The sequence below is a fragment of the Jaculus jaculus genome, chromosome 14 (assembly GCF_020740685.1).
Source record: "Jaculus jaculus isolate mJacJac1 chromosome 14, mJacJac1.mat.Y.cur, whole genome shotgun sequence".
In the NCBI taxonomy this organism is placed as follows: Eukaryota; Metazoa; Chordata; class Mammalia; order Rodentia; family Dipodidae; genus Jaculus; species Jaculus jaculus.
Window position 1 is genome coordinate 67,640,650 of NC_059115.1, and position 13,767 is coordinate 67,654,416.

The 13,767-nt window shown below is 50.2% G+C and overlaps 1 protein-coding gene across 8 annotated transcripts in view; it reads left to right on the top strand.

Moving 5' to 3' along the window:
- Atp2b2 (ATPase plasma membrane Ca2+ transporting 2) overlaps nt 1-13,767 on the top strand; it is a 129,148-nt gene that overhangs the window by 87,754 nt on the left and 27,627 nt on the right. For all 8 annotated transcript variants that reach the window (XM_045134301.1, XM_045134302.1, XM_045134306.1 and 5 more), the window contains 2 exons: nt 9,326-9,567; nt 11,287-11,521. In XM_045134301.1, the coding sequence (XP_044990236.1) occupies nt 9,326-9,567; nt 11,287-11,521 (477 nt within the window). The remainder of the gene's footprint in view (nt 1-9,325; nt 9,568-11,286; nt 11,522-13,767) is intronic.

Here is a 13,767-nt window from a genome sequence, read left to right on the forward strand (position 1 = left end):
ACCCTCAGTCATGAAGGCTGCACTCAGTGATTCAGAGCCTTCTCCATCTGACCAAAACCAGGCCAAAAAGTAAGATGAGCATTTACAGGGGTGAACTGTGTATGTGTCATCTACATGGATTCAGGGACCCCCTAGCACAGCTCTCTCACTTTTTTGGAAGCCAAGGAATTGGAAGGGACTTGTCTCTAATCACCTCCTGGGCAACTGGAGCTCAACTCCAGGTGCCCTGATAGCGCCAACCCAGGAGATGAAGGTGAAGAGCTTGTTAGGGTTAACCTTCGTTGTCAACTCGGCAAGATTTAAAATTACTATGCAGACATACCTATGGGTGTGTTTGTGATGATGGTGCCAGAGAGGTTCACATGAGGAAGGAAGAGTCGCCCTAAATGTAGGGGGCACCATCCCGTGGGCTGGAGCCCCAAGACTGAGTCAAACGGGGAAAGGTAGCTGAACACCGCATTCATCTCTCTGTGCTTCCTGACGGTGAATGCTGTCTGACCAACCACCTCACACTTCTGCGACCATGACGCCGCACCATGATGTGTGAGCCAAAACGAACCCTTCCTTCCTCAAGTTGCTTCTGCCAGGTGTTTTGTCATAGCAATGAGGAAAATAACTAACACAAGAGCTTTGAAGATAAAGTCCACCAGAGCAAGGGCCAAGCTCTGGCTTCAGCACTTGTTGCCTGTACGACCCTGGGCCAGTTGCTTAACCTCTGTGAGCCTCTGCGTTCTCATCTATAATGCAAACGTATCACTAATCATGATTACTAACATTCGCCTAACTAGACTCAGTACTGTTCACCTAAGGCTAAGAAGGTGACATCATACCTCTAATTCATAGGTCAGGACTCTGAAAATGGGAATAGTTCAGGACCATGCCCAGAGTCTCAGAGCAGATAAGAGACAAAGCCAGGATTAGAACCTAAGTTTGGGTGACGCCCAGCCTATTTGGGTCCCCATCACACCATTCCCAGTCCATCCAGCTACACCCCTGCTACAGTGAAGGCTGGATGAGGTGGATTTGAGCAGAGGACCCGGCATTCCGTTCCCTGCCAACCATTGCTCTCCATCATTCCTCCTGCACCTTACCTCTGTAGCTTGCTGAGCCAACCCCCGTTCTGCTTGACCCCTCACATCTCTTTCCAAATATCAGGCCAAACAGGGTCCACTCCTATCTTGCAGCTGGGAAGACTGAGCGCAGAAATATCAGGTCACCTGCTACAGGAGCTCCTGACCCTTCCACCGTGGAGGTACAGAGAACTCCAGAGAAATTCCACCAGGACAAGGGGGCAAGGGCATCCCAGACAGGCTCAGTCCTGCAAAGACCCACAGCTCAAAAGATCAGTGCCTTGCTCAGGAAACGTGAGGAATCTGAGCATCTCTGAGAGGCCAGAAGATAGGGAGAGATGAGGCTGGTGGGCTGGCAGTGTGGAGTGGTCTCAGGGGCAGTGGATGATGGCCTCCCCATAGGCTTGCTCCCCAGAGCTCAAGAGAACACCCCCGGCTCAGGTGGCGAGTGTACAAAGCCCAAGATGGCAGGCAGGGCGGCTAAAGAGACCCAGGTGAACCACCTCAACCCCAAGCCCCCATCCTTTCTGAGAACAGAGTCATTTTTCTTTTCACTCTTATTTCAAACCATTAGGAACTTAACTCCAAGGAAAACTGCATGAGTCATCTCTTAGTCAGAAATTGCTTCCCTGCCTCAGAAATCCTGGCACACCCTCAAATGGCCCCTTTGAACCTCGGGACTTCTGCTGCCCTGGGTATGCCCTGTCTTCTCAGAGCCACGGCTGAGCCAGCCCCATGGAAATAGCTTTCCTCGGAGCCAAGCGGGAGCCGGGGGGTGCACGTTCTCACCTACAGTCTCCCCTTGGACGGGCTTCACTCTGTTTACCACACCCGCTCCCGGGATTTTACATTCTATGGGGAAGCAAATGGGCCCTGCCCTGGACATGAGTGGGCGTGCAAGGAGCTCAGCTGGTGAATGTTTCTGAAAACAGAACCGTGGGGAGAAAACCAGTCTCCCCTAAGATCCCCCCACATTGGCTCAGAAGAAAGAGTTAGAAGCGCCAGTCCCCCTACAGTCCTCATTCCTGAGGTGGTTATGGACTTAGGAACCCCCAAATAACAAGAAAGGGCTGCTGAGTATATTCCAATGAGTCAGTGATGAGGAAACCACGGGGACAGGAAGTGGCTCTGGGAAGCAAGACAGCCCTTGGGGCAGGTCTCAGCCCCGGGGCCCCAGCTCCAGTGAGCCTCCCAGGGCCTTGGTCAGGCCATGCGCTGCCACTGAGCTGCCTGATAAGACAAGTGTGGGAGAGGTCAGCGGGACTTTGCAGGACATGCGGTGGGGGACAGGACAGGCTGGTAGGTGTTAAACTCGGCAGTAGTTCCGGGTGGTTTGGTGCATCTTGTTTCTTCACGTTTTCTCTTTTCGCAAACACCGTCTCTGGAAGAAGATGGCTTAAAGTAAGAAGCCCCAGATGGGGAATTCCCATTACGATAGATCTGCTAATCCCTGCACCCACCCCGCCTCTGCCTGCTCACACTCACCAAGTGCACACCCCACACACTCATGCCGCCCCACAGCTCATATACACTACAGATCACAGCATACCACACTCCCATACGCCATCACACATAGCATGTACCGCATGCACGCTATATGGCGCACTGCGCGGCGTGCCACGGCATCCAACACACACAACCCACACGCCTACACGGCAATACATCCCATGCACCACAGTATACACGTGCTGTATGCTACGACTTACGTCACCCAGACACCATCGCCATACCATACGCTCATGCTCTTCGCCATCAAACCACAGCACACACTGCAAACCAATGTACACAGCACACAGGGGCTTGGAAAATTCTAGCCCCCCCCCATGGACCTTTAGTGGGTAAACTAAAGGGGCATGTGATTTCCAGGCTGTTTCTCTGCATCACAGGGGCTTCTGTTGCCCCAGACACACATACCAACCTCCCGTGCCAAGCTCTTGGGAAGATGCACACTACCACTGAGCTATACCCACAGCCCCATGGCAGCCATCACAGTGGGTATGAAGTGATACATTGCTTTTGACCTCCTTTATCAGATGTCGCTGATCATTTGTAGCCCTTCGCCTCCTGCACTCTCCAGCACCCTAAGACAGGGTCATCGGTTGCCCTCTTGATGTTAGGCCAGGCTGCACCCGTTACTCCCCAGTCACTCAGTAGCCAAGCAAGGACATGTTCCCCATGGGACTCTGTGGAATCAGGGCACCTGGGGCAGCCACAGTCAGTCCCTAACCCCAGCCCTGGCCTTAGCAGGTCTTCGAGCAGAAGTAACTTGTCCTCCCTGGGCTGTGGTCCCCTCCCTCCAACCTAGCAAAATCCCACCTTCCCAGAGCAGGAGTCCTGCAGAGAGGAACCTTCTGTATATCCTACCTCAAGAGCCAAACCTCTCTGGGTTTGTCAGGATAAAACAAAAAACGCCGAGAGAAAAGAGGAGAGCGCCTGCTTCTTAGTAAGGCACGTAGGCGATTCCAGAGCTCAAGTTCAGAGAAACAAATTGAATTACGGAGGAGGCAGCTCTGCCATTTGCAACCATGGATTGTTTGAAATCCTTCTAGAGGAAAATTAAAATATTTCACACAGGGTAATAAAATGCTGGGTGCTTGGCAGGCATGACTGCTCAGCTCTCGTGGGTAAAGAAGTAATTAGGCATTTTTATTTAAGCTTTTGGTGTCATCATTCTCTTTCACTAGTGTAGGGTTAAGGGAAACTTGTGGAAAACACATAAAATTCTGGAAGCCACCAGAAAAATAATTATAAAATTATATATTAAAAAGTGCATTGCCACATACAGAGGAGGCAAGGGGGAAGCTCTTAGAATTTATTTTCTCGAGCATCTGAAATGGAAAGTTGTATTGAAGATTTCCCTACTCCCTCCAAGCCCTCCAAGGCACTGAATGTTGAGATGTGGGTTAGCAAGCATGGGAGCTGGGATGTGTTCTGAGCCTTGTCCCTGTCCAGCGACCCTAGATCACCTGCTGAGGCACCAGTTGCTCTTCCCTACCCTTCATCTCTTACCAAAGCTTGTTGTAAGGAAATGGTTGATGTTTCTCACAGGTAGAACTTATTCAGCTCCTCCATTTCCCAGATACAGAAACTGAGGATGTGTGAGCTATAAATGTTTGTCTCCCAGTGCACCCCCTGGGTCTCAAGGCCATTTTCCTATCAACATAAATGTCTCTGCATGGCTCTGGTCTGCTCCCCAAGACCACCCCAGCCCAAGCCAGAGCTGCGGGACTATTCCATGTTGGTATCTTTTTTAAAAATTTTTATTTTATTTTTTTATGTATTTATTTATTTGACAAAGAGAAAGAGGAAGAGACAAAGAGAGAGAATGGATGTGCAGCCACTGCAAACGAACTCCAGATGCATGCGCCACCATGTGCATCTGGCTAACATGAGTCCTGAGGAATCAAACCTGGGTCCTTTGGCTTTACAGGCAAATGCCTTCACTGCTAAGCCATCCCTCCAGCCCACATGCTGGTATCTTGAAACTTCCTTCTTTCCTGCTCCCGTTGCTGTCTCCGGGAATATGAAGGAGACTTAAGGGTAGGGATGCTGAGGAATCCTTGGGCCAAGCTGATCTGAGACCCATACAGAGCCCCTTATGCCTAGGGTGAAGGTGGCACAGGTGTGGCAGATGCTCTTCATTCCTCTTCAGAATATCTCGGGGGGGGGGAGGGTTGGAGCTGTAGAGATGGTTTGGTGGGCAAAATGCTTACCATGCAAGTACAAAGACCTGAGTAAAATGCCAGGCATGGAGGTAGAGACAGGAGGATTGCCAGGCTAAACTGGCTAGCCAGAATTAGCTGAATTAGTGAGCTCTGGGTTCAAGTGAGAGCCCTGTCTCAAAACTTAAGGTGGAGGGCTTGAGAGGTGGCTTAGCAGTTAGGTACTTCAAAGCCAAAGGACTCAGGTTCGATTCCCCAGGACCCATGTAAGCCAGATGTACAAGGTGGCACATGGGTCTGGAGTTTGTTTGCAGTGGCTGGAGGCTCTGGTATGCCTATTCTCTCTCTCTCTCTCTCTCTCTCTTTCCCTCTCTCTCTCTCAAAAAATACATAAAAAATAAAATACTTTTAACATGAAAAAAACTTGGGAAACATGACAAAACTAACTTGGAAAAAATAAATCAAAGTCAAAATCACATCCAGTAATAATTATAAATAAATTTAAGACCAAAGTGGATTCTGGGTCAAGAGGTGAATTATGCAGAGGAGAAGAAATACACAGAGGGATTCAAGTTTAACTGATGTGTCTCACTTCGTATATGTTATCTATTTTTATTGAGAGAGAGAGAAAATGGGTGCACCAGGGCCTCTAGCCACTGCAAACAAATTCCAGATCCATGTGCCACTTTGTCCATCTGGCTTTACATGGGTACTGGAGAGTCAAACATTGGTCATTAGGCTTTGCAGGCAAGCACCTTAGCTTCTGACCCGTCACTCCAGCCTTCCAGTGCTTGCCTGTGAAGCCTAAAAAGACCCAGGTTCAGTTCCCTACTACCCATGTAAGTCAGATGCTTATGGTGGTGCACGCATCTGGAGTTTGTTTGCAATGGCTAGAGGCCCTGCCACAACCATTCTCTCTATTTGCCTTTTCCTCTTTCTCTCAAATAAATAAACAAATTTTTAAAATATTTTCTATGTATGAGAGAGAAAATGAGAATGGGCGCACACACTAAGACCTCTGGTTACTGTGAAGGAACTCCAGACACTTGTACCCTGTTGTGCGTCAGATTTTACATGGGTTCTGGCAAATTGAAGCTGGGCCTGCAGGCCCGGCAAGCAAGCAGCATTAGTCACTAAGCCATCTCCTCAGCCCCAGAATTTTTTTAATTAATTTATTTTTTATTAACAACTTCTATGACTGTAAACAATATCCCATGGTAATACCCTCCCCCCCCCACTTTCCTCTTTGAAGCTCCATTCTCCATCATAACCCCTCCCCCTCTCAGTCAGTCTCTCTTATTTTGATATCAACATCTTTTCCTCCTATTATGTTGGTCTTATGTAGGTAGTGTCAGGCACTGTGAATCATGGATAACCAGGCCATTTTGTGGCTGGAGGAGCACGTTGTAAGGAGTCCTACCCTTCCTTTGGCTCTTACATTCTTTCTGCCACCTCTTCGGCAATGGACCCTGAGCCTTGGAAGGTGTGATAGAGATATTGCAGTGCTGAGCACTCCTCTGTCACTTCTTCCCAGTACCGTGATGCCTTCTGAGTCATCTCAAAGTCACTGCCATCTGAAAAGAGAAGGTTCTCTACCAAAAGTGAGAATAGCATTAATATATGTGTATGAACATTAAGAGAAGTGTTTACTGGGCAGTTTGATGAGCATAGTATACACATTTAGCCGGACATCAGCAGACATTACACCCCTAGGATCCATGACTACCCCTGTTTTAGGTGTTTAGTATCAGGGATGTATTCCCTCCCATGGAGCGGGCCTCCAGTCCAATTAGAGGGCAGTCGGTTTCCACCATGACAAACATGCCACTATTGCACCCGTTGGCTCATTTGGCCTGGCTGGCCAAATATAAGGCTTGCAGTGTCCTCTATTGAGTATCTTCACTGGTGATTTCTCTCTCTCCCATTGAACTGCATGCAGAATGGCTTCTTCCAGCTTTCTGACAGCTGGTCTACATGGAGGAGGTTATCAGCTCAGTTCCAGCAGGATTTCTTGGTGGCCTTGCAGCCCAAGTATGCGGAGTCTTCAGCAATAGGGTCTTACCATCTATTCCTGGTGGGAAACCAAGGGCCTCGGCAATGGCCTGTAATGTTTTGGGGGCATCAGCGACCTCCCTGGCCAACAACTCACTGGAAGGTATCCCATCCCTGGCACTGAAAATTTTTTGGTAACAATCTATAGCTCCTGAGTGTTCCATTGTCGAAAAAAGTAGGTTTCCATATGGTTTATTTATATCCTCTTAGATTTTGATTAGCCCTCCCTCCACCTTTCCTTTACTCAGTCTCTTCCCCTGACCTCACTTAGGCCTTTTCACCCTCATTAATCTATTCTTCTACTTACATATATAGAACATTATCCTATTTTGTACCCCCTTCCCTTCCCTTCTATTCCCTTTATATCTCATTTCTAGCTTACTGGCCTTTGCTATTGAGTTTTCTTCCTATTCACACAGAAGTCCAATCATCTATAGCTAGGATCCACATATGAAAGAGAACATGCAATGTTTGGCTTTCTGGGCCTGGGTTACCCAGAATTTTCTTTTTTAAGAAGTGAAGGGGGGCCGAGCGTGGTGGCGCATGCCTAAATCCCAGCACTCGGGAGGCAGAGGTAGGAGGATCACCATGAGTTTGAGGCCATTCTGAGACTCCATAGTGAATTCCAGGTCAGCCTGAGCTAGAGTTCGACCCTACCTCGAAAAAAAAAAGGAAGAAGAAGTGAAGGGGCTGAAGAGATAGGTCAGAGGTTAAGACATTTGTCTGCAAAACCAAACAACCCATTTGAGTCTCCATTACCCACGTACAGCCAGATGCACAAAGTGGCACATGTATCTGGAGTCCATTTGCAGTGACTAGAGGCCTTAGCAGACCTATTCTTTGTCTGTCTCTCTTCTATCCCTGTCTGCTTAAAAGTAAATAAATTAAAAAATTAAATAATTTTTTACAAAGTGCTGGAGAGATGATTTAGTGGTTAAGGCACTTGCCTGCGAAGCCTAAGGAGCCAGGTTTGATTCCCCAATATCCACAAGGTGGCACATGTGTCTAGCAGCCCTGGCATGCCCATTCTCTCTCTCTGTCTGCCTCTCTCTCATAAATAAGTAAAATATTTTTTAAAAGAAAAGAAAAATATGGCTAGGTGTGGTAGCACATGCTTGTAATATCAGCACTTGGGAGATGGAGACCTGAGGATCAGGAGTTCAAGGCCAGCCTTAGCTGCATAGCAAGTTTGAGGCTACCTTGTCTCAAAAAAAAAAACAACTCTTAAGCATATATGTAGATGTATCACTACTTCTTCTTCTTCTTCTTCTTTTTTTTTTTTTTTTTTTGGTTTTCCAAGGTAGGGTCTCACTCTAGCTCAGACTGACCTGGAATTCATTATGGAGTCTCAGGGTGTCCTCAAACTCACGGCAATCCTCCTACCTCTGCCTCCCGAGTGCTGGGATTAAAGGCGTGCGCCACCATGCCCTGCTAATCACTACTTCTTATTTCCTTCAATTTTTTAAAATATATTTCATTTATTTATTTATTTTGTTTTTTCAAGGTAGAGTCTCACTCTAACCCAGGCTGACCTGGAATTCACTATGTAGTCTCAGGGTGGCCTCGAATTTACAGTGATCCTCTTACTTCTGCCTCCCGAGTGCTGGGATTAAAGGTGTGTGCCACCATGCCCAGATATATTTTATTTATTTATTTATTTGAGAGAGAGGAAGGGCAGAGAGAGAGAGAGAGAGAGAGAGAAGGAGAAAGAGGAAGAGAATAGCATGCTAGGGCCTCCAGCCACTGCAAACTCCAGATGCATTCCTCCCCCCTGTTTGCATCTGGCTTACGTGGGTCCTGGAGAGTTGAACCGGTTCCTTTGGCTTTGCAGGCAAATGCCATAACCGCTAAGCCATCTCTCCAGTCCATCCTTCTATTTTTTTTTAATTTTTGTTTATTTTTATTTATTTATTTGAGAATGACAGACAAAGAGAGAAAGAGGCAGATAGAGAGAGAGGGAGAGAATGGGCATGCCAGGGCCTCCAGCCACTGCAAACAAACTCCGGATGCATGCGCCCCCTTGTGCATCTGGCTTATGTGGGTCCTGGGGAATCAAGCCTCGAACCGGGGTCCTTAGGCTTCACAAGCAAGCACTTAACCACTAAGCCATCTCTCCAGCCCTCCTTCGATTTTTAAGTTAGAAATAATTCATGATTTTCAAGAAGCAAATCTTGGCCGGGCGTGGTGGCTCACGCCTTTAATCCCAGCACTTGGGAGGCAGAGGTAGGAGGATTGCTGTGAGTTCGAGGCCACCCTGAGACTCCATGGTGAATTCCAGGTCAGCCTGGGCTAGAGTGAAACCCTATCTCGAAAAACCAAAAGAAAAGGAAATCTTGTCCAATGGCCTAAGAACTAGGACTCCACCTGGGTTACAGAGGTCTGTCGTGTCGGGTAAGGCGCACTGAAGGGCCCAGGGGCTCCCTGGAGGCTCAGCCTCCCCCCCCCCACCACCTCATGGATCACCCAGTGGTCACCCCAGAGTTCCGGTCTCGTCTGTAGTGGGTCTCAGCTGACTTGAGCCACCTCCGCCTCTGTCCACAGCCCCCGGAGAGGGAAGGCGCGCTGCCCCGGCAGGTGGGCAACAAGACGGAGTGCGGCCTGCTGGGCTTCGTGCTGGACCTGAAGCAGGACTACGAGCCGGTGCGCAGCCAGATCCCGGAGGAGAAGCTGTACAAAGTGTACACCTTCAACTCGGTGCGCAAGTCCATGAGCACCGTCATCAAGATGCCCGACGAGAGCTTCCGCATGTACAGCAAGGGGGCCTCCGAGATTGTGCTCAAGAAGTAAGTGGCCCACGCTCCCGCCTGCCCAGGCGCCCACCACTGCCCTTGGCCCCGGCCTGGCAGCATCGCCAGGCCAGAGGGACCACCGAGCCCCCAGGTCATACACAGCAGTGCTCCACTCCAGGCTCACTTGCCCACTGCTTTCCCGCTCCAGCTCAGGCTGACCTGGAATTCGCTATGGAGTCTCAGGGTGGCCTCGAGCTCACGGCCATCCTCCTACCTCTGCCTCCCGAGAGCTGGGATTAAAGGCGTGCGCCTCCACGCGCGGCCACTCTAGCCTCTTAACAATTTCTCTGAGGTCACTGGATTCCCTGGGCTGTACTTGCAATCACCCTTAGATCTCTCACTTCGTTCCCTATGCATTGGGCTGGCGCCTTATGCTGCGTTCTTTAGGAACCGGGCTGCTCTGACACCTAAGCAACAAGCGGGGTGACCCCCCCCCCTCTGCACCTCGGTTTTGTGCACTGATGATCGGATTGGTCAAGCCCGGAGATTTTTCAACCCTGGCTGTGAATTAGAATCAGCCCAAGGTGTTTTGTTTTGTTTTTAAGAAGAAAGAAAGAAAAGAGGAGGCTGGGGAGACGGCTTAGTCCGTGGCACGATTGCCTTATAAGCATTGCAGACCTGAATTTTCTCCCTGGTGCCCGTGTAAGTGTCAGGTGTGGTATTGGACACATCTGTCGTCGTAGCACTTGGGAGGCAGAGACAGCAGGATTGCTTGGGGCTTGCTGGCTAGATCTAGCCTAATGGGTGAGCTCCAGGCCAGTGAGACACCATGTCTCCAAGAGGTAGGCAGAGTTCCTGATAGTCACGGCTGAGATTGTCTTCTGACCAACGCATACATGTGCGCATGCACCCAGAAACACACACACACACACACCCCACATGCAAACAAAAAATAAGTAAAGGTATAGCCAGCGTGGTGGCGCACGCCTTTAACCCCAGCCCTTGGGAGGCAGAGGTAGGAGGATCGCTGTGAGTTCAAGACCACCCTGAGATTACATAGTGAATTCCAGGTCAGCCTGAGCTAGAGGGAAACCCTACCTCGAAAAGCCAAAAATAAATAAATAAATAAGAACAGGGGCTGGAGAGATGGCTTAGCTGTTAAGGTGCTTTGCCTGCAAAGTCCTGGAGTGCCCTTTAAAGAGAGAGAGGGAGAGGAAATAAAAAAGAAAATTACTGATTACTAGCTGGGTGTGGTGGCACATGCCTTTCGTCCCAGCACTCGGGAGACAGAGATAGGAGGATGGCCGTGAGTTTGAGGCTACCCTGAGATGACATAGTGAATTCCAGGTCAGCCTGGGCTAAAGCAAGAACCTACCTTGAAAAAAAAAAAATTGATTCCTGACTTCCCCCAGACAACTTAGATTGGAACCGTGAAGGCCAGAGCACATGTGGGTGTTCGGTCAATGCATCTTAAGCAATTCCGGCATCTGACCTCAGTGGAGAACCACCAGCCTAGGTTTATGGACTTAAAAACCATCTCAGCTGTGGTGCTGGGTTTCTTTTTTTTTTTTTTTTTTTTTTTTTTTTACTAACTGCTACATGTAACAGACTAAAACAAGCCTTCCCTTGCTGAGTGTCCTGAGGCAGATGTTAAAGGCCACCTGGTTTCCTCCCAGCCTGAGGCCCGCTGCGTGTGCTGAGGCACTGTGGGAGAAGGACTGGGTGAGCACTGTGTGACCTTGGACCTTAACCACCCCCTTCCCTCCTCCCTAGGTGCTGCAAGATTCTCAATGGGGCGGGTGAGGCCCGTGTCTTCCGGCCCCGTGACCGGGATGAGATGGTGAAGAAAGTGATCGAGCCCATGGCCTGCGACGGGCTCCGGACCATCTGTGTGGCCTACCGCGACTTCCCCAGCAGTCCCGAGCCCGACTGGGACAACGAGAATGACATCCTCAACGACCTCACCTGCATCTGTGTGGTGGGCATTGAGGACCCAGTGCGGCCTGAGGTGAGTCCAGGGAGTGAGCTCAAAGGAAGGGGACAGGGCCAGGGTCCTGCCAGCTGAGTGACCTGAGAATGAGTTGCCTTGCGTCCCTGAACCTCAGTACCCCACGCAACACGACAGGGCTCTTTTGACTTGATCTCAGACATCCGCATCGTAAGAGCAGCCTAGGTAGCCATACTTGGCATCAGCCTTCTCAGGTGGACGTGAGCAGGAGCTGGGGAGATTGCTCAGTGGTTAGTGCTTGCTGTGTAAACATGGGGAACTGAATCCAGATCCCCCAGAACCCACGTCAACGCCAGGCATGGTGATGTTCACCTGTAATCCCAGTGCTGGGGAGGCAGAGACGGAGAATTCTGGGGGCTCACTGGCTAGCTAGTTAGCCAAATGGGTGAGTACCGGGTCCAGTGGGTGATCCTGACTCAAAGGGTAAGGTGGAAAGTGATGAATTGAGATGCCTCAACCTCTGGACTTCAGACACGTGCCCAAGTCCCCTGGTTACCCATGGCCCCGCAGCTCACCCAGCCCTCCCCTCCGCAGAGCTCTCCCCGACCCCGGGGGTCCCAGGCCCCCCCTCCCGTACACACCAGCCGTGGAAACCTCCTCTGATGGGAAAACAGCACCTTACAACCTGACTTTGGCTGTGACCCACCCGCTCGAGCACGTATTGTGTGTGTGCCGTGACTCAGTCAACGGATGCTTAACCAACTTAGAAGTCCACAGAGTAAGGGGTGTGCCAAGTGTTTTCTGTCCTCTCCCCTCTGAAGGTCGGTCACCACCCGTTAAACTGGCTTCATAGTAGTCACTGCTCCGGTGCCTGGAGGTTTGAACCCCCGTCTGATCGAGACCTCCCCCTGAGAGATGAACGTGCTGAGGCTCAGAGCAGTGGAGATGGTCCCCAAGTCTCACTATAAGCAGCCGGTGGAGCTAGTGTAGACCTGGAGTCTCTGCCTTCCTGTAGCAGGACTCCTGACGGAGCAGCTCATCCTGAGCCTAACCCACACGCCCGGGCCTCAGGAAAGGGCTGGTCCTGGCTGTTTGCTGACAGTGTGGTCACCCAGAATAAGTGCTTCCACTGAAAGAAAGAGAGAGAGAGAGAGAGAGGAGGAAGGGAAGGAGGGAAGAAGTGGAAGGGGAGAGAAAAGAAAAGAAAGGAAAGGAAAGGAAAGGAAAGGAAAGGAGAAGAGAAGAGAAGAGAAGAGAAGAGAAGAGAAGAGAAGAGAAGAGAAGAGAAGAGAAGAGAAGAGAAGAGAAGAGAAGAGAAGAGAAGAGAAGAGAAGAGAAGAGAAGAGAAGAGAAGAGAAGAGACAGGGCATGGTGGCACACACCTTTAATCCCAGTGCTCTGTAGGCAGAGGTAGAAGGATCACTGTAAATTCAAGGCCACCCTGAGACTACATAGTGAGTTCCAGGTCAGCCTGAACTACAGCTAGACCCTAACTTGAAAGAAAGAAAGAAAGAGAGAGAGAGGGGGGGGGGGGGAAGGAAGGAAGGAAGGAAGGAAGGAAGGACGGAAGGAAGGAAGGAAGGAAGGAAGGAAGGAAGGAAGGAAAGAAGAAGAGAAAGAAAGAGGAAGGGAAGGGAAGGGAAGGGAAGGGAAGGGAAGGGAAGGGAAGGGAAGGGAAGGGAAGGGAAGGGAAGGGAAGGGAAGGGAAGGGAAGGGAAGGGAAGGGAAGGGAAGGAAAGGGAAGGGAAGGGATGGGAAAGGAAGGGAAAAGAAAGAGAGTAAGTGCTTCAGGCACAGATCCTGGGAAGGGAAGAATGGACACAAGCCCCACTGTTGCCACCAACAAGCCACTTCCCCTCTCCTGACCTCAGTCTTCTCATGTGCAAAATGGGAGTCTCAGCCGGGCATGGTGGTGCACGCCTTTAATCCCAGCACTGAGGAGGAAGAGGTAGGAGGATCGCTGTGAGTTCAAGGCCACCCTGAGACTAGAGAGACATAGTGAATTTCAGGTCAGCCAGGGCTAGAGTGAGACCCTACCTCGAAAAAACAAAACAAAAAGGTGGGGGGAGTCGCTGCAGCGCCCCTGAGCTCCTTCCAGACTCAACTTCCTCAGCTCAGGGGCAGCTGCTGGGGGTCCCACACTTGCTCACCTGCCTTCTGCCTTCTGCCGGTCACACGCTCTGCCCCTGGGCTCCCTGGGATTTATGCTCAGAAAACGTGAACTGCTTTGGAAGGCCATGGCTTCTTCACGTACACACGGGGTCTAATTCTGCTGTTGCTGTCGCTCCCACAGGTGACCCCCAGTG